This window comes from Chiloscyllium plagiosum, chromosome 17 (genome assembly GCF_004010195.1).
Source record: "Chiloscyllium plagiosum isolate BGI_BamShark_2017 chromosome 17, ASM401019v2, whole genome shotgun sequence".
NCBI classification, from domain to species: domain Eukaryota; kingdom Metazoa; phylum Chordata; class Chondrichthyes; order Orectolobiformes; family Hemiscylliidae; genus Chiloscyllium; species Chiloscyllium plagiosum.
Window position 1 is genome coordinate 41,667,668 of NC_057726.1, and position 21,751 is coordinate 41,689,418.

The 21,751-nt window shown below is 42.5% G+C and overlaps 1 protein-coding gene across 6 annotated transcripts in view; it reads right to left on the reverse strand.

Annotated features, from left to right (window-relative positions):
* The window catches only part of znf423 (zinc finger protein 423), a 376,444-nt gene that overhangs the window by 251,962 nt on the left and 102,731 nt on the right, over positions 1 to 21,751 (reverse strand). For 5 of the 6 annotated variants that reach the window (XM_043706939.1, XM_043706935.1, XM_043706937.1 and 2 more), the window contains one exon: positions 74 to 277. In XM_043706939.1, coding sequence (XP_043562874.1) covers positions 74 to 209 — 136 coding nt within the window. In that variant the 5' untranslated portion in view covers positions 210 to 277. The remainder of the gene's footprint in view (positions 1 to 73; positions 278 to 21,751) is intronic. The other variant, XM_043706936.1, reaches the window with a different exon arrangement.

Consider the following 21,751-nt stretch of genomic DNA (forward strand, 5'->3'; position numbering starts at 1 on the left):
AAATAGTTCCTAATCAGTTGTACCCAATTACCCAGTCTACCCTAGCCAGAATGCAGAGCTAATTTAACATTACCTCCAGGACAGCGATGTGCCCTATGTTCTGTCAAGTCAGCCAGTGAATCAAAGTCCTGCTGACAATTATCACAGGTGTAAATTGATTCATCTTCCATGTCTTCATCATCTTCGTTTCTCTCTTCCTGACTGGTCATGCTGTGTCTGTCTTCCAACAGTTGTCCGTCCTTGGTATCATACTCCTGGTCTCCTCCTGAGGCTCCTGCTGATGAAGCAGAATATACTATAATGTGAATAACTGTGGTGTGGAAATATTAAAAGATAAGTATTTATTGGTAAACACACATGAAATACTGAACAACAGGGTTGAGAAAGAAAATATCAAAAATGCTAACCATACTACATCATTGATAAGTGACTACACTTTGAATAACTGATACCTCAATTATATCTCTCAAAATGATTAAATTGAAGAATATTGAATAAAATACCTTACTTGGATTTTCAAAAAATATGGAACTTGCAAATAAAGATTATAGTGTGAGACCTTAAATACATTGTAGAAAACTGGTTTCAAAATTTTAACTCCAATTCTATCCCTGCACTCGTTCAAAAAATAGAACAAAAGGTATCTTTGCATGTAGTTTAAAGTGAAATTTTGCAGGTATGTGCATTTTAATTGCAACACTCTTCAAGGTCTATATACATTTAATTGCAGTTCTATTAACCAGTTTTTAAAAATTGGTTCATCAGTCATGGGTGTTTGTGGCAAGGTGAGCATTTAATGTGCATTGCTAATTGTCCATGCAAAGATGGTGGTCAGCCACCTTCTCAACCACTAATGATCATGTCATCTAAGTACACCTTCAGTATTGTTCGGAAGGAATCGACAGGAATTCAACTGAGCAACACTGAAGCAGTGACAATAGAATTCTAAGTCAGGATGGGGTAGGTTTTGAAAGGGAACTTGCCAGTGATGAGGTTCTGATGATGTTTCGGGATTATCACCTGCTGTCTTTGATCTTCTAGGAGTGTGAGGATGCAGATTTGGAAGGTGGGAAAATGTAAATATTCAAGATGGTGGATGTAATACAGATCTGGATGGTGTCAATATTCTGAACATTAAGATCACAGAGATCTGCAGCATAGAAAAGGGGCTTCTGCCCCATCACGTCCACACTGTTGAGGAACAGCCAACTAACTAATCCAATCTCACTGTCCAACACTGAACTTATAGCCTTGTATGCCTTTACATCTAATATTGAGTGTCTCTGCCTCTACCACTCTTATAGGAGAATGAGTTTTAGATTCCCACGACCCTCTGGCTGAAAAATAATTCCTCACATCTCCTCTTAATGTTGTGCCACTTACCTTAAATCTATGTCACATGGGTCATTGATCAATCCATCATGGGAAAACATCCTTCCTGTCTACGCTGTCTCTGCTCGTCATAATTATATACAGCTCCATTTTGTCCCCTCTCAATCTCCTCCTCTCAGGAAAACAATCCCTGTCTGTCCAATATCTTTTCATCCTTGAAACTCTCCAATCCAGGCAATATCCGGTTACATCTTCTCTGTACCCTCTCCAGTGCTATTACATGCCTCCTATAATGTAGATTCCAGAACTGCACACAACATTCTAGCTGTGGTCTATCCAATGTTTTATACATTCCAAGAAAAGCTCTCTGTTCTTACACTCTGTGCCCTGGCAAATAAGGGCAAGTGTCTCATTTCCCTTCTTTACCACCTGCCGTGGTATCTTAAGTGACTGGTATAACTGCACGCCAAGGTCCCTCTAATCCTTGGTAGTTCCCAGGATCCGAACAATCATCATATATTCCCTTGCCTTGCTTGTCATGCTCAAGTGCATCGTCTCATGTTCATCTGAATTGATTTTCATTTGCCATTATTGGAGCTGAAGAGTATTCCAAGAGTATTCCATGACACATGGCTTGCGCCTTGTAAATAGTGGACCACCTCTAAAGTCAAGAAGTGAGTTATTTGTTGCAGAATGCAGTGATCACTCCCAGTAATACTGTTATAGGCAAATACATTAGAAAAGGTAGATGGTAAGGACAAGGTCACATAGGGTTTTCCTTGTTCGTTTGTTCAACACATTCCACAGGCCTTGCCTGGGTCATATGCCTTTCAGAATTTTGCCAATTTTGAGCAGTAGTAGTGCTTCCAAGTGAATATTGGGCATTGATGTTCCACTATGTAGAAACATTTTGTGTCCCTGATGCCCCATTATCATATGAAAGTGGTCTTCAGCATGAAACACACTGTTTCATCACCTGAGGGAGAGCGATAGGTGGGTAACCTGCAGGGAGGCTTCCGTACCCATGTTTGACCTGATTCGACAAGACATCGTAGGATCTGGACACAATGTTTGGTGGCTAGCTCAAAGCCAGGTTGTGCATCTTATTTTATTGTTCCTCAACTTTTCTTTACTATTGGATAGAATTGAGTCGCTTTCGAAGCTATTTGGAGTGCAGGTTCATAGCTCCTTGAAAGTGGTTTCGCAGGCAGATAGGATAGTGAAGAAGGCGTTTGGTATGCTTTCCTTTATTGGTCAGAGTATTGAGTACAGGAGTTGGGAGGTCATGTGATGGCTGTACAGGACTGTTGGAATATTGCATGCAGTTGTGGTCTCCTTCCTATTGGAAAGATGTTGTGAAACTTGAAAGGGTTCAGAAAGGATTTACAAGGATGTTGCCAGGGTTGGAGGATTTGAGCTATAGGGAGAGGCTGAACAGGCTGGGGCTGTTTTCCCTGGAGGGTCAGAGGCTCAGGGGTGACCGTATAGAGGTTTACAAAAGTATGAAGGGCATGGATAGGATAAATAGGCAAAGTATTTTCTCTGGGATCGGGGAGTCCAGAACTAGAGGCCATAGGTTTAGGGTGAGAGGGGAAAGATATAAAAAAAGAGATCTAAGGGTCAACTTTTTCACACAGAGGGTGGTACGTGTATGGAATGAGCTGCCAGATGATGTGGTGGAGGCTGGTACAATTGCAAAATTTAAGAGGCATTTGGATGGGTATATGAATAGGAAGGGTTGGGAGGGATATGGGCCAGGTGCTGGCAGGTGGGACTAGATTGGGTTGGGATATCTGGTCGGCGTGGACAGGTTGGACCGAAGGGTCTGTTTCCATGCTGTACATCTCTATGACTCTATGACTATTTGAGATTTTGGTTAAGAATCGATCTTATTGCTGTGGAATTGGAGTCAAATATACACAAGATGCAGTGAGCACAACATATTTCCTTCCCGAAAGGACATGAGCAAACCAAATGGGATTTTGCGACAAGTCTGGTAGTTTCTTGATCATTGCTGAGAATTATATGCTTAGTCTAGTAATGTTACCACTACACGACTGTCCCCAGCACTCAGCTGCTATTTATGTAGCAGCATTGTTGCAGATGTTATTTCTCACAGAATGTGCATCTTTTTCAAACAAACTCATTGGCAATTATCAATATAGTCAGCATTGGAGTATTTTTCAAATGGCCAGCACATTTGGATGGAAGACAGAACTTTTTCCTCAATATTATGAGCAAGCAATCAAAGTGTAGCAGCCAGCTAGTTAAGGAAGTGGGGCCTGCCTCCCAGGCTGCCATACCAATCACAGAGCAAAAAACTCTTGCAACCTCTGAAATCCCACCAGTTTAATTTTTGGCAGTACCAAAGAGGCAAAACACCAAAAGAAGAAAAATCCTACCATTAACAGCACTGGAACAGCCTTGCCACTTTTCCACCCCACTTCCCTTCAGCCATTTAATGTCCAACTCTCCAGGAAGCTGCAGAGAGGCTGCCTTTTTACAGCCAACACCCTCCCTACCCTTAAAAGGTGTAGCTCCACAACAGGCAAAAGCCCATGGAAAATGGTCACAATCGGCCTTTAATTTTTTAAATTCCACCCATCTCTGGTCGAAGGCAGACAAGTTAAAGCCATTCCCACCATTAGAAGCCTCCCCAGGAGTCAGACTGCATCATGGAACAATCCCTACATGTTACCAGCCTGCGCCCCTTGGCCAAGTAAGATTCCACCCCCATTGTGTGTCGATAATATATGATGAGACAGAGCACAACAAAAGCTTGTAATTGCTTGTCATAAAAATACAAAGTTCCTGAAATATTTCTAAAATATTACAAATGTCACGGTTTTGTTTGGTCTGGAAATAACAGCACCTCAATCCAATAAGATGATGTTTTCCAATGATATTGATGCTAAAAACATGAAAACATTTAGCCATTGCAGAATTTAAGTGAAAATAAATTTTAGTGAAAACAAAGTTTGTTTCACAAAGAAAATTAAAACAAAAGAAATGGACATTCAACTAAATTGATATTACTGAAATATCAGACAGCTACTGGGCAATTGGCATATTAAAACCTAGTTGATTTCCCAAAGAAAATTATAAAATCTTGCTGTGCTTTAGACCAATATGATAAGGTGTCTTTGCAAGTTTCACATTGTTATCAGCTTTTGTCCTCCTGGAACTCTGACCTACTTGACCTTTCTGAGCTGTCATTTGTCTGATTTTGACAGCCGATTGCATCAAATGCCAAGAACACCATATGTGAGAATTTTCAATGGACTTAATTTTTTTTAAATTGTCAATAAACAATAACTACAGCAAGATTTATAGTCATTCCGAAAAATGAAAACAAAAAATAAAGAAGTCCTTTAATCATATTACAAGCAAAATTGATAAAAATGCAATTTTATATATCAACTCTGAATTTTTTTTTAATTCACTGCTACAGTTTCATTCTGTTTTGATAATATAATTAGAGCTTTTATGTTGGATTATTTTGTTTTAGCAATTTTTCCAGGACTAAATTAGATATGTAAACAGTACATTACATTCAACATTAAAATGCAATTAACTCGAAGTAAATCCTTCCATCCAAGGTGTATATTTTGTTGTGAAAATCCATCAACCAAAGTAAACATTTTGTTCTGAACTACCATCCTTGCTACATACTATAAAATACATATATTGAACAAATCAAGCCAAGTAACAACAATCTTCAATATAAAAGTTGGAAGCAAACTGGAAAAAAAGCAATCACCAGCCAGGCAAGATCACATAAATACAGAATGTAAAGAAACACCATCACTACAAGCAGCTCAGAAAGCTCTCTCCCTGAGCGGCTTTTGAATCCACATGACAGTATGACTTCTGTCAAGTAAATTTAGTAGCATTGCTTGCACATCACATTACAACAAAACTATATTTAATTCTTCCAGGCTCTTTAATTCTTGGAACAACAATGATTTCATTTAACTTTTGTTATAATGAGTACAATGTAACTTAATTTCTAAAAAAAAGTGATAATAGCTTGTTTTGACACCTATTGCATGCAAAATTTGTTTCAAAATTTTTCATTTTTATTTCAGGATAGCATTTTGGATGGGCTTGTTACTATATGAGCATTCGATCTTGACACTTTCTGCTTTTTATTAATGAAATAATTGGTACTTTACAAACCTATTATAACTTTTAGGGAAGTGGTACACATTAGAATTCAAAAGTAGGTTTGTGAGTGATCTCATCAGAGATATGCATTTTTTTATACATACAGATAAATGAACAGATAAATAGCTGCATAAATATCACCCTGGGATCTGGAGGCAAATTCATGCTAGCAATTGATTAAAAAACAACTTAGGGAGCTTAAAGCAATGGCACTGCTGGAAAAATCCACAAACTCAAATGTTAGATTTTTCAGTGAAGCTCTGAGTTTCATCATAGAATCCAGTGTGTGAAAGCAGGGCATTCTGTCAATCGAGTCCACATCGACCCTCCAAATAACATCTCACCCAGACCCAGAACCGTCCCCCCCACCAACCCTATCCCTGCATTTCCCATGGCTAATCCAACTACCCTGCATATCTCTGGACACTATGGGAATTTAGCACAGCAAATCCATTTAATCTACAAATTATTGGACTGAGACACGAAATGGGAGCACCCAGAAGAAATTCATGCAGACATGGGGAGAACATGCAAACACCAGTCACTTGCGGGTTGAATTGAACCCAGGTCGCTGGTGCTGTGAGGCAGCAGTGCTAACCACTGAGCCACCATGTCGCCCCCAAATGGTAGTTCAAAACACACATCACAAATATACAAAATAAGAGAAATCTGGGTCTGAAGCTGACCTTGTATGAATTTCACAGATTTTCATGAAACGTTCCTCTCTGGAAGGTCTAGCGAATTTTCTCACATTATAGTCAAATCTAGCTCACGAACTGTGGTGCCCCGCTCACCTGACACTAGTCCAATTCACCAAGTCACTGAACTCACTCCTGAACAGATATCCCGAAGTCATATTGTCATGTGGATTCAAAAGTTGCTCAGGGAGAGTGCTTTCTGAGCTGCTCATAGTGATGATGTTTCTTTATATTCTGTATTTATGTGATCTTGCCTGGCTGGTGATTTCTTTTTCCAGTTTGCTTACAACGTTTATATTGAAAATTGTTGTAACTTGGCTTGAGTTATTCAATATATCTATTTTATTGTATGTAGCAAGAATGGTAGTTCAGAAGAAAAGTGTTCACTTTGTAGATCTTCACAACAAAATATACACCTTGGATGGAAGGCTTTACTTCAAGAGTAATTATATTTTAATGCGTGGGTTTCATCTGGTGCTCCAGTTTCCTCTCAAAATGTGTAGGTTAGGTGGATTGGCAATGCTAAATTGCCCATAGTATCCAGGGATGTGCAGGCTAGGTGGATTAGCCACAGGAAATTAGTGTTATTGGGACTGGGGTGGGGGTGCAGGTCAGGGTGGGATGTTCTTCAGAGGGTTGATGTGAACTTGATGAGCTGAATGGCCTGCTTGCACGCTGTTAGGATTCCAACATGAATCCCAGATCTTCACTGAAAAATCTAACATTTGAGTTTGAGGGTCTTTCCAGCAGTACTCCTGATAGAAATACCATCTTGGAAAGGCTATTGTGCACCTCAGAAGCGCTGTTAACCAGAGCTGCCCTGTAAGACTTTAATCTACTTGGTGGACACAATGGCAGACAACACAAAGTTGGCATTATACTTTATGGACAGAGTTCTCAACATCCTGACAGAAGGCATAGTGCAGGGAAGGGACGTCCTCTTCCCCCAGAAGCACCAGAGGAAATCATGCAACCAGACACTACCAACCTGGTAGGAGCTCACTGCCTGGGTCAGTGTGGTCTCCACAGTTCAAAGAAACACCCAACAAATGCAGGAAGGTCAATGACTTTCTCCGCTCATCAGAGTGGGTATCACCTTCATTTTTCTGCGATTTTAAAAATTCATTCACAGGATGTGGGCATTGCAGGCCAGCCAGCATTTACTGCCCATCCCTAATTGCCCAGAGGTCAAATAGGGTCAACCACATTTCCATAGATCCACCGTCACATATACGCTAGAATAGGCAGTTTCCTTCCTTAAAAGCACATTCATGGATTAGATGGGTTTTTCCAACAATAGACAAAAGTCTCATAATCATCATTAGATTTTAATTCCAGATTTGTTATTGGATTCAAATACCACCATCTGCCACGAGGGATTTGAAGTCAGGCCCCCAGACGTTAACCCATGTCTCAGGATTATTAGTCTGGTGATAATTAAACTAGGTAAAAACAAGGACCACAGATGCTGGAAACCAGAGTCTAGATTAGAGTGGTGCTGGGAAAACACAACACGTCAGGCAGCATCCAAGGAGCAGGAAAATCGACCTTTCGGGCAAAAGCCCTTCATCTAGACTCTGATAATTAAACTAGGCCATCTCACTCAGTCTTAGCAACAGCACACTCCTCCCATCAAGGCCAGTGGGTGCTGGGAATCTGGAACTCACTACCTATAAGGATATAGAGGCAGAAACCTATATTACATTGACAAAGTATTTAGATGTACAAGTGCGATGTCAAGGCATATGAGATTATGGGCCCAGTGCTGAAAAATGGGATGAGAATAATTGCTCTTGATCAGTGCAAACTCGATGGTCTTTTTCTGTACTGTGGATCTCTATGACTCAAAGGCCCATTCTCACTTTTACATGCAGCAGCTTCCATCAATCGCTTTCACTTACTGCAAAATTCCAAGTCAACTAACCCTACATGCCCTCTGCTCGGTCTCCGGACAACATCTCACCACCTTTGCCCACCTTTCAAGCCTTGGCCCACTCACAGCTATGCCACTTAATGTCAACTTACTCGATTCCCCCTCCCTTTCTCTGATTCCTGGAAAGAACGGCCTACAGTCAGGCCGGGACTCGTGGTAAGATACCTGACATTTGGCTCCTCACCTCCTTTGAGGAAATTAGCTTAGCCCTCGCCAATGAGAACTGGTGTAGATCCTATGGAGATGCAAAGATATTCACGTCCTAACATTATACTTCAACTTTCATGATCAATGCATATTTCACATGCCACAACTTTCTAGCCTTGGTCATGATGGTTCTTCTCGCTTCTGTCTGGCAGGTACAAGTGGCACATCCACATTGGCCACAATCAAGAAGGCCATCCTGTAAGGCATCAGCTCCACCACTGCTGAGGAAGAGAACGGTACATCAGAGGAAGCGTTGGCAAGGCTGCCTCCTGCAGCCCCTACCAGATGACAAACTTACACCTCAGTGGGCATCTTAGTTAAAGTTGGGAACACCTGCTGGGGAGCACTTCACTAACACATCTCTGCAGCTGGCCAGGTAAGAAATACCCCAGCTCACTAGCACTCAAAAGACAGTCAGATACAGGACACCTACTCGGCATCAGGCACGAGATGACACAATGATGTCAGCCATCTGGGACTTCATACAAGTGCAAAAGCAGAAACAGGACCAGTGGGCAGGTTTGGGGGGCAATGGCATCCATAGTGCAATGCTGCAGGAATGCAGCAATGTCACAGGAACCCTGCTGCCTCAGACATGTAATTATCTGACTGCCTCCATGGACTGGTTGGTGGCTGTCATGGAGAGCTAGGTCCAGCAGTCTCAGAGTCTGCTGGATATGCAGATGGTCCTGCACAACATCGTCACAGCCATTGATCCCTAGCATGAATGACAAGGGGAAGAAGGGACTTTGGCCTTACTCCAGATGACTCTTCCTCACAAGGAGGCACAGCTACACTGGTGGGCACTAAGCTAGAGGAGGAACCAAATCCAAACATCTCCTCTCAGGACATTGGAGGTTACCTGGCCTTCCACCTCCACTTTTGCCAGTGTCAGCTTGTGGGCCTTCAAGCTGAGGAGGATACACTGGTTCCTGGTGAAGACACACAGCATGTCTGCACCCTTGAGACAAGTGTTCCCAGAGTCAGCTGACCAAAGCTCCAGGCCAACGGGTTCCATTGTACAGCAGATTTCCTCCACCCCAGCTGTGGACACATGATTTGCACTGAAACATCGTGGATATGAAAGAAGACAGTCTTGTTAAGGGCACAATAGTGGTATAAGTGATACTTTATTGTCAATAAGTTCTCACATTTGTTAGTATCTACATGTTCATGTGCTGAAGCCATGGGCCTTTGTCACTAGATGGCTTTCCATGGGCCCTGGTGTAAAGTGAGCAGTTGCTAGCCCATGAGCTAGCAATGTGTGAATTACAAATGACTGTGACTTTCCAACTCAGCTCCATCTTCCCAGGTGAAAAAACATTACTACTGCATTACAGGCATTAGTGAGGTTCAACTATTCATCACTTGAAATGATCATGAGAGCTTGGATCAAGGAGTTGGACTGCACACAGCAGGTGAATGTCCAGAAGTCACAATGTTGAGCTCACAGGTCTACGTCTATCTTTACTGCCTGGTTATGGATTTACTGGGTTACCCTTTGAAGGGCCTGATGTAGCTGTAAGTGGCAGACCCACCCTTCCTCCTTAAATGGCAGCACATACCCCATATACTCTGAATGTAGTAGTTTCCATTTTCATTACACACTTGTAATTTACAAGACAATGGAAGGCAACAGTGGCAACACCTTGAACTGCGAGTTCCAGGATCCATCTCACCATGACAGTGAACCCCCAGACATCAACATCCCCGTCCTAATAAGCCTTACAGTCAACCCAAAAGATGTCACACCTCCTCCTCAAGTCCCACCCAACACATCTATCGAAGGCTGCATCTGCATATCTTTCAGCCCCAGTCCCAGGTATAAGAGGTCATTACGCAGATCTTGTATTTCACCATCTCCCCTCTGGAAGCCAATGTGCTCCTTCTCCCCCCATCAATGACCCCCCTCTCCTGCATGACACCTTATCTATCTACGCTCATCATTCCCCACTTCGACATGGAGTTGTCCGTTACAACCCCGTCTACATCTGAGCAGTCTGCCACCACTCCCCAGCATTAAGTTGCCCTGCATCGTTTCAGAGCATCAACCCCCTGATTATTCCTGGCCTATTGATATTTAGTGGACAAAGCACCCAGAGTGACCATGGTTCAGCCCAATGAAAAAGTAGCCAACAGCACTAAATGAAGAGTGACCAGACCAATGCTCCTTCTAAACTGTGGCTGGAGGGCCTATTTGAATGTGTTAGCATGTAGTAACATACACCTTTTACATTGTCTCACCTCACTGAGACGCAGTTTCCCACTCTCCCACCTGCCAGACAGAAATTAGATAGCACCAACTTACCACCTTCCAAAACATCTGGACAATTGACAGGAACTACACAGGCCACACAGACTGCCAGTAATTGAACTGGTGCACAGCTAGGCATTAAAGATGGTGCTGGCCACAAGAACCAGAGCTTCTGGCAACGACAAGTACAAAAACAAGGGGTGACCTTTTTGAAATATGCAAGACTCTTAGGGGATTTAACAGAAAAGATGCAGTAAGATTGTTTCGTCTTAAGAGAGAATCTAGGAGCAGAGGGCATAATGTTGGATGAAAAGGTCATACATTTAAGGAGGAATTTTTTCTAGTGGTTAATGAATCGGTAGAATTCTTTCTTACAGAGGGCTATTAAGGCCGGGAGGTTAAGTATATTCGAGACCAAGACAGAGAGAATTACAATCAAAGAGTCGGGGTTACAGTGAAATGGCAAGAAAGTGAAGTTGAGAATGATCAGATCAACCATGATCTCACTGAGTGGCAGAGCATGTTCACAAGGCTGAATGGCCTACATCTGCTCCTTATGGTCTTTGGTGACTAGAAGAATGAGTAGGGCAACAGAGGGATATTATGGAGAGGTAATGAGCCAAGTTTGGGCAAAATCTTGAATGGACTTGTGAAGAGGCACTCCTTGTTAGCATGACCACAGTATAATTAAATTTTACATTCAGCTTCAAAGGGAGTTAATGGGTCTAAGATTGGTACTTTAAATTTAAATAAGGGCAACTATGTAGGCATGAATGCTAAGCAAGGTGAACTTTCATAATAGATGACTGAATAGACCAAAATAGCAGTAGTGGCCAACATTTAAGCGATATCTCAGAATACACAGATTGAGCATATTCCTACTAGAAAGAAACATTCTGAGGGGAAAGCCCACCATCCAGGGTTAATTAGAATCATACAGCATGGAAACAGATCCTTTGGTCCAACTCAACCATGCCAACCAGGTATCCCAAACATAATTAGACCCATTTGCCTGCATTTGGTCCATATCCCTCTAAACACTTCTTATCCGTGTACCTGTGCAAATGTCTTTTAAATGTTGTAATTATACCTGCCTCTACCACTTCTGCTGGCAGCTCATTACATAGACGCACCAGCCTCTGTGTGAAAATGTTGCCACTCAGGCCCCTTTTCAATCTTTCCCTTCTCACCTTAAACCTATGCACTACAGGCTCCCTTACCCTGAGAAAAAGACCTTGGCTTTTCACCCTATCCATGCCCCTCATGATTTTGTAAACCTCCGCAAGATCATCTCAGAGCTTCCGATACTCTAGGAAATAAAGCCACAGCCTATCCATCCTCGCCTTATAATAAATCCTCCAGTCCCAACAATGTTCTTTTAAATGTTTTCTACATGCTTTCTAGTGTAACAATATCCTTCCTGCAGCAGGGTGACCAGGATTGTATGCAGTATACCAAAATTGACCTCACCAACATTTTGTACAACTGCAACATGATATCCCAAATCCTATATTCAATGCACTGACCATTGAAGGTAAGCATACCAAATACCTTCTTCACCACACTGTCTACACACAACACCACTTTCACGGAATTATGAACCTACACCCTTAGCTCTCTTTGTTCACCAACACGCCCCAGAGCCCTACCATGAACTGTGTAAGCCTATCTTGGTTTGCCTTCCCAAAATGCAACATCTCACATTATCGAAATTAAACTCCATCTTCTATTTTTCAGCCCATTAGCCCACCTGATCAAGATCTCTTTGTACTCTTAGATAACCTCCTTCACTGACCATTACTTCAGGATTTAACAGAAAAGATGCAGTAAGATTGTTTCGTCTTAAGAGAGAATCTAGGAGCAGAGGGCATAATGTTGGATGAAAAGGTCATACATTTAAGGAGGAATTTTTTCTAGTGGTTAATGAATCGGTAGAATTCTTTCTTGCAGAGGGCTATTAAGGCCGGGAGGTTAAGTATATTCGAGACCAAGACAGAGAGAATTACAATCAAAGAGTCGGGGTTACAGTGAAATGGCAAGAAAGTGAAGTTGAGAATGATCAGATCAACCATGATCTCACTGAGTGGCAGAGCATGTTCACAAGGCTGAATGGCCTTGCACCAATAGTTGCACCAATTGAATGGCAGATCAGTACAAAAACCAAAATGTCAGTCAAAACAATTACCAAAAAGCATTTATAGAATGTAATCTATTCAACATCTGCTCCTCTATGTACAGTTTATTGGTCATATTCATTTGCATTTGCTATGGTGTTCATTGGTATCTTACCTGTCTGTTCAGTTGTGACCGAATCAAGAACTTTAGCCAATCGAGTATGAATCCAATGCAGTGATTTTATGCGTTAACTACATGACAGTCAAGTATGTTACAATTCACACAAAGTTATATGATACTATTAGTATAAATCTTTTTGATTAAATCATCAAAATGCCCAATAATTTCTCTTTTATAATTGCCATACTGAATAAAAGGCTTTCTTTAATTAACTTAAACATAATCAGTTTATTACAAATCACAGCTGGTATGTAAAAACACATGACAAATAAGTAGGTATCGAGTAAAAGATTAAACATTTATTCTGCAGGAAATTAATCAGGATAATTAAACAGAGAAACAACTAATTGAATCAGTTTCTCCACAGCAAGATTTGGAAATGAATAAAGGAGGCATGGTTCGTAAGTTTGTAGATGACATCAAAATTGGAGATGCAATACAATGGGATCTTGATCAGGTGGGCCAATGGCCGAGGAGTGGCAGATGGGAGTTTAATTTAACTAAATGCGAGATGTTGTATTTTGGTAAGGAAAATCAGGACAGGACTTACACACTTAATGGTCAGGCACTGGGGAGTGCTGCCAAACAGAGACCTTGGGATGCAGGTGCATAGTTCCTTGACGAAGGCATTTGACATGCTTGTGTTTATTGGTCAGCTCATTGAGTATAGGAGTTGGGATGTCATGTGATGAGGCTACTCAGAGAATATTGTGTTCAATTATGGACTCCCTGCTACAGGAAAGATGTTGCTAAACTTGAAAGGGTGCAGAAAAAGATTTGCAAAGGTATTGTCAGGATTGGAGGACTTGAGCTATAGGGAGAGGCTGAATGGGCTGGGGAGTTTTTCTTCAGGAGCATTCAAGGCTGAGGGGTGACCTTATAGAGGTTTATAAAATCATGAGGGGCTTGGATAGGGTGAATAGATACACAATCTTGTCCCCAGGTAAAAGAAGTCCAAAACTTGAGGGCATAGGTGAGAGAGAAAGTATATAAAAGGGCCCTAAGGGACAACCTTTTCACACAGAGGTTGGTGCGTGTATGAAACAAGAGGAAGTGGTGGAGGCAGGTACAATAACAACATTTAAAAGGCATTTGGAATGGGACAAAAATCGGAAGGGTTCAGAGGGATATGGACCAAATGCTGGCAAATGGGACTAGATCAGTTTAGGATACCTGGTTAGCATGGACAAGTTGGACCAAAGGGTCTGTTTTCATGCTATTTAACTCTGAATCTATGATTACTCTCTGCAAAATTTCCTAAACTTCACAGTTCTCCGTAATAGGAAAATGTAAGTTGTAATATTAAGATTTATTTTCTTCAATGTCTGTTGCCTGTGATGGACATGCTTCCAACATAAAAAGAGACCAAAGTTAGGGTTTCCTATCCAGATTGTAGAGTTGCATGATACTAACTCAATCAAGAAAATACACTGAAAAGGATATATCCAAAACCATATAATAGCCATCCTTACTGCAAATCAAGCTAACATTCCCTTCCATTCAATAAATTACAAGAATCAGTATTTGTACATAGTAACTAAAAAGGTCTGAATAACACTAGTAGCACACTTCTTCAGGATTCATCTACATAGGTATATTTGTAAGACCAAAAAGTCTTTACACTGAAATGTTAGCTCTATGTTTTTTTTCTTCATAGATACTGCCTGACCTGCTGAGTGTTTCCAGCATTATCTCTTAATATATCTGATTCCCATTCACTTTCAAGTGACAAGATTCCTTGATGTTGCAGCAGATGTTTCAATTGTTGATTGTTTCTCAGCAATGTGTCTTGTTTCAAATTTAGCTACAGGGGATATGTTAGAGTTAAATACTTTACATTTAAACTATTAATCTGCATATCAAATGTTCGTTTTTAACAGTTAACTGTATGTTGTATATGAACGGATTTACCCAAACACACACAAATCTAAGCAAAATGCTTGCAAAACAAAGCAAGATTTAATACAGGACTTCAACGGTTTCATGTACAGCAAAGACATCAATAGTCGGAGTCTAACCATCTCAATAAAATTATTATGTAACTTTCAATTAATTAGGTGGTTTGCCAACTAATCAAAGACATTTGTGGCTTTGTTGTTTTCAACTTATCACCCTGAATCATAATTTCCTAATTTTTGTAATCATGGGAAATGAATGTAATCATTTTCTCCAAACAGCTTGAAAAAAATATAATTTTAACCCATGTCACTGAAAACAAATCTAAAAGTTAAACTTTAGTTAAGTATTGGACTATATTGATTTGTAAGAGGAGATTAATTCCAGTTTTTGCAATTTATTTAGTTTTTCAACTATTTTATATTTCATTGCATCATTTAGAATAAACTTAGCTCTCATGCATTATCACTAATCTGGTGTTGAGAGGTGATGGCCTAGTGGTATCATTGATGGACTGTTAATCTCGAAACCCGGGTAATGTTCTCAGGACCTGGATTTGAATTTGATTTCAATAAAAATATACTGGAATTAAGAGTCTAAGGATAACAATGAAACCAAGGTGGATTGTCGTGGTCATGAAACCATGGTGGCCTTAAAGAAAGGAAACTGCCAAACTTACCTGATCTGGCCAACATGGGACTGTCGACCCACAACAATGCCATTAACTGCCTTCTAAGTAATTAGGTACAGGTAATAAATGCTGACCTAGCCCAGTGATACCCTCACCCCATGAAAAACACACACACACACAACACACACACACACTCCATGACAGGCAGGCATCCTGGAGGGTGGACTGCAACATACCACCTCCCCCATCAACCATGAAGGAATGGCATTCTAGTCATGATGGTGTACCCTAGAGACAGCTCCTTGCGCCCTTGTCAGTGACAGCAATTGCAAGGTTGAGTCCAAATCACAGCTGTTACAACCTTGTAAGGGATTGCTAACGTTTGAAGAAAATAAATATCTAAACTATATATCACTATATCACAAAACTTCACATTTTTAAACAAAAACAAACTTTACTGTATGCAAATATAAAGAAAACCACATTACCACATATTCACATGGTTGCTTTTAGTCATAATGAACTCTATTATGTTCCCTATGAGGGGTTCCAGCAACGGCAATGCAAGTGTATCGTTCATCTAAAGTAATGGCTCACACAATGGTGGGAAATTACATTACAATTGATTTGATCTCATTCAATCCGTTATTATATGTTTTTATTATTATTATTTGTTCATGCAATATGGGCACCACTGGCTCAGCCAGGATTTACTGCCCTTCCCTAATTACCCTGTAGAAGTTTGTGGTGATTGCCTGTTTGAACCGGGGGGTGTAGGTACATCCACAATGCTTCGGGAGCTCCAGCATTTTGAGCCAGTGACTCTGAAGGAACAGTGATATGGCTCTAAGACAGGATAATGTATGTAGGGTTTGGGACAGAAACTTGTAGGTGGTGGTATTTCTGTGCATCTGCTGCTCATGACCTTTCGGTGCTCGAGGTAATCAGTTTGGAAGAAGGAACCTGGATATACTGCTGCCATTTCATGTCAGTGGTGAAGGAAGGGAATGTTCAGAGTGTTGGATGAGGTATCCAGTGGGCATTGTGTGGATGGCATCGAGCTTCTTGAGTGTTGTTGGAGCTGAATTCATTCAGAAAGGACCGGCTGTAGGATTCCGGCCTCTGACCTGCTCTTGTAGACAGTACTTATATGACTGGTCCAGTTAAATTTTTGTCAAGAATGTGGTGCTGGAAAATCACAGCTGGTCAGGCAGCATTCAAGGAGCAGGAGAATTGATGTTTTGGGCAAATTCCTTCATAAGAATGAGACTGTGAGCCAAAGAGTGATGAGATAAATGGGAGGGGCGGGGGGGGGCGGAAGATAGATGGAGGCAGGGGTAATGGTTATCGGCCAGAGAGGAGGGTGAAGCGGATCGGTATGACACGTATGACAGGTCATGACAGGGGTACCGAGTTGGAAGATTGGAACTGGGATGAGGTGCAGCGAGGAGAAATGAGGAAACTGGTGAAATCCACATTGATATTGTGGGGTTGGAGGGTCCAGAGGTGGAAGATGAGACATACTTCCTCCAGGCGTCGGATGGTTAGAGAGTGGCAATGGAGGAGATGGAGGAAGCCCAGGCCCCTGCATGTCCTTGGCGGGATAGGACGGTGGGGGGGGTAGGAGGAGTTGAAGTGTTCGGCCACGGGGCGGTGGGGTTAGTTGGTGCAGGTGTCCTGGAGATGTTCTCTGAAGCGTGCTGTGAGTAGACATCCTGTCTCCCCAGTGTAGAGCATCCCCAGACTGCATCGGGAGCAACAGATACAGTAAATGACATGTGTGGTAGTGCAGATAAAACTCTGTTGGATGTGGAAGGCTCCTCTGGGTCCTTGGACAGAGGTGAAAGGGGTGCTGTGGGTGCAGGTTTTTCAATTCTTACAGTCTCAGGGGAATGTGACGGGAGGGGAGGGTGGTTTGGTGGGGGGTGTGGACCTGACAAGGGAGTCATGGAGGGAACGGTCTTTATGAAAGCGGACAGAGATGGGGAGGGAAATATATCTCTGGTAGTGGGGTCCATTTGTAGGTGGCGGAAATGATGGAGGATCATACGATGTATACGGAGGTTGGTGGTCAACCCATAGGATGTTAATCATGAGGGATTCAGCCATTGTGATGCAACTGAATGTCAAGGGACAATGATTAGATTCTCTCTTGTTGGAGCAGATCATTGTCTGGACTTGTGTGGCATGAATGTTACTTGCTACTTACGAGTCAAAGATTAGATTGGTGCTGGAAAAGCACAGCAGGTCAGGCAGCATCCGAGGAGCAGAAAAATCGACATTGCGGGCAGAAGCCCTTCATCAGGATGAGGGGCAGATTCCTGATAAAGGGCTTCTGCCCAAAATGTCCATTTTCCTGACCCTCGAATGCTGCCTGACCTGCTGCGCTTTTCCAGCACCACTCTAATCTTGACTCTAATCTCCAGCATTTGCAGTACTCACTTCCCCTTACCAGCGCAAGTCTAGATGTCTTGTTGCATATGGTTACAGACTGTTTCAGTATCTGAGGAATCATGACTGGTGCTAAACGTTGTCCAATCATCAGTGAGCATCCCCACTTCTGACCTTCTGATGGAAGGAAGATCATTGATAAAGCAGCTGAAGATAGTTGGGACGAGGACACTACCCGGAGGAACTCATGCAGAGATGTCCTGAAGCTGAAAAGATTTGACTTTCAACAACTGCAATCATCTTCCTTTGTGCTTGGTAGGGTTCCAAATAGTTTCAAAGAGCTTCCCGCCTCCTCCCCCACCCCCAATTCCAACGGAGTCAAATTTTTCTCGGGTGGTCACTCTCATCTCATCACAGGAGTTCAACTCCTTTGAATATTTTTTGACCAAGGCTGTAACACTATCAAAAGTAACCTGGGTCTGGCAGAACCTAAACTGAGCACTGATGCGCAGGTCATTCCTTTGCAAGTGTTACTTGATAGGACTGTGGACACTTTCCACATTTTGCTGAAGATCAAGAGTAGACTGATAGGGCTGGGTTGGATTTGTCCAACTTTTATTGCACAGGAGACAACTGGCAATTTTCCACATTCTGGGTCAGTAAGCATTGTGGCTGTATTGGGACAGCTTGGCTAGTGGAACGGCTAGTACTGGAGCTCAAGTTTTCTGACTTTGTGATTAAGTCTGCTGACAAGGGTGGTACTGCTGTTGTCTGGAGGACTGAACTCTACACTGCAGAGGCCGAGCACCACCTCTCAGATACCTCCTCCTATTTCCCTTGGACCATGACCCCACCAGGCTACCATATCCACAATGGTCACTAACCTCCTATTATCTGGTTATCCCTCCTGCCGCTCCTCCAAGCTCAGTCGCTCAACCCTGTTTCTACCTCCTTCCCAAAATCTACAAACAGGGATCCCTGGTAGACCCATGGTTTCTGCCTGCTCCTGCCCCACAGTACTCAGTTCTTCCTACCTCGACTTGGGTTTTTCCTCCCTGTCCAGTCCCTGCCTACTTACATCCACAATTCCTCTGATGCTTTATGGTCATTTCAGAATTTCCAGTTTGCAGGCTCTAGCCACCTCTTCTTTACAGACATGCAATCCTTTTATATGTCCATCTCCCTTCAGGATTGTCTCAAGGCTCTCTGTTTCCTCCCAGAAAAATGGCCTGAAACATCCCCCTTCACCACCACCCTCCTCCGCCTAGCTGGGTTCAACCTCACTCTGAACAACTTTTTTAACTCCCCTCACTTTCTTCAGGTGGCCATGGGTACCCACGTGGGCCCTAGTTATGCCTGTTTCCTGTGGGACACATGGAACACTCTTTGTTTCAGTCCTGTTCTTGCCCCCACCAACAATTCCTTCTCCAGCACACCAATGATATCATCAGTGCTGTTTCCCTCTTCCATCAGAATTGGAAAAGTTTATCAATTTCGCTTCCAATTTCCAATCCACTGTCACCTTCATTAGGTCCATCTCTGACTCCTCCCTTGACTTCCTCAACATCTCAGTTTCCATTTCTTGGGATAGGCTGGCCACCAATATCCACTACAAACTAACTGACTCCCAGAGATACACTGACTATACATGCTCTCACTCTGCTTCCTGTAAAGACATTATTCCACTCCCCCAGTTCCTCCATCGCCATCGCATCTGTTCTGATGATGTCAACTTAAACCAGGATGCCTCTGAAATGTCCATCTTCTGCCTTAACCAAAAACTTCAGCCCTCAGTCCTTCTCTACTCTCCCACAACAGCAAAAGGGTCTCCCTTATACTTATCTACCATCACATCCAGAGGATCATTCGCCACCTCCAGAAGGATGCCACCACCAGACACATATTCTCCTTCACCCCCTTTTCAGCCTTCCTCAAACACTCCCAACATCCCCCGAAGGGCCCATAACATCTTCCCGTGCAACCACAGAAGGTGTAACACCTGCCCGTTTACTTTCTCCCTTCTCAGTGTCCAAGGGCTAAACAGACCTTCCAGGTGAAGCAGCGGTTATTCAAGATGGGCGGCACGGTGGCACAGTGGTTAGCACTGCTGCCTCATAGCGCCAGAGACCCGGGTTCAATTCCCGACTCAGGCGACTGACTGTGTGGAGTTTGCACGTTCTCCCCGTGTCTGCGTGGGTTTCCTCCGGGTGCTCCGGTTTCCTCCCACAATCCAAAAATGTGCGGGTCAGGTGAATTGGCCATGCTAAATTGCCCGTAGTGTTAGGTTAAAGGGGTAAATGTAGGGGTATGGGTGGGTTGCGCTTCGGCGGGTCGGTGTGGACTTGTTGGGCCGAAGGGCCTGTTTCCACACTGTAAGTAATCTAATCTAATCAAAAAAAAGATGTCAGGATGCAGCCAATTCTCTGATGAATGAATAGCAGTGCACTCCTCAACAACAACCTGTATTTATATAGCAAAATGTAACAAAATGATCAGAATGTTGCTCAAGAGTATTATAAATTAGGCACTGACGCACAAGTCAACATTGAGACAGATTATTTAAAGATCTTAAAGGGTGAGAAGAGAAGAGAGTTTAGGAGGGACTTGCAAAAAAAAACTATAAAAATGCATCTGACAAACATTGAGACAATCCCTTAAACCTGTCAAGGATAATATTGAAAAAAGGTTGACAGTGGACAATTTCACTTCACTTCTTTCATGAAGCTCTATGATGCACCCAGTTAATCATGCGTGAAGCTTTGCAGTTGGATTGCACATGCTCAGTAAAGGCAAAGATTTCCCCATACACATATATGCTTTAAATGTGCTTTCTTTCAAAGGTCTACATGAGACATAAATTCACAATTTTATGCAAATCACAAAGCAATATTTGATTCTGTTATTTAATATAAAGGCAGAAATGCCTTCACACATTCATTACAGGAACAAAACATCTAGGTTGTTTTTTTTATTACGCTTGGGATTGTTCAACAGAAATGTCATTGCACCCAACCCAACTGCCATCATTCTGGTCTCACCAGGGCTTTTATAGATTGAAACAATCTTTGATATAATAATATTACATGTGATTCAAATAAAATCCTACTTCATGCCCCCACAGCAGAAACTCTGCGGCAATTTGATAGTTCTCAGCAATACTGTCCACAAATACTGCTCAAAGTTTGTGAGAAGATTTGTAGCTCGGGTGCTCGTTGCTGTGGTTCTGTTCGCCGAGCTGGAAGTTTTTGTTGCAAACGTTTCGTCCCCTGTCTAGGTGACATCCTCAGTGCTTGGGAGCCTCCTGTGAAGCGCTTCTGTGGTGTTTCCTCTGGCATTTATAGTGCCCTGTCCCTGCTGCTTCCGGTTGTCAGTTTCAACTGTCCGCTGTAGTGGCCAGTATATTGGGTCCAGGTCTATGTGTTTGTTGATGGAGTTTGTGGATGAGTGCCAAGCTTCTAGGAATTCCCTGGCTGTTCTTTGTTTCGCTTGCCCTATAATGGTAGTGTTGTCCCAGTCAAATTCATGTTGCTTGTCGTCTGCATGTGTGGCTACTAGGGATAGCTGGTCGGGTCGTTTCGTGGCTAGTTGATGTTCATGGATGCGGATCGTTAGCTATCTTCCTGTTTGTCCTATATAGTGTTTTGTGCAGCCCTTGCATGGGATTTTGTACACTACATTAGACAACGGAACGAGGACATGCCGCAACCCAAAGGACTAGCCACACTACCATACATCAAGAACATCTCTGAAATGACAGCCAGACTACTGCGACCACTAGGACTCATAACAGCACACAAACCAACAGCCACACTCAGACAAAAACTCACCAGAACGAAGGACCCGATACCCAGCATGAGCAAAACTAACGTAGTGTACAAAAACCCATGCAAGGACTGCACAAAACACTACATAGGACAAACAGGAAGACAGCTAACGATCCGCAACCA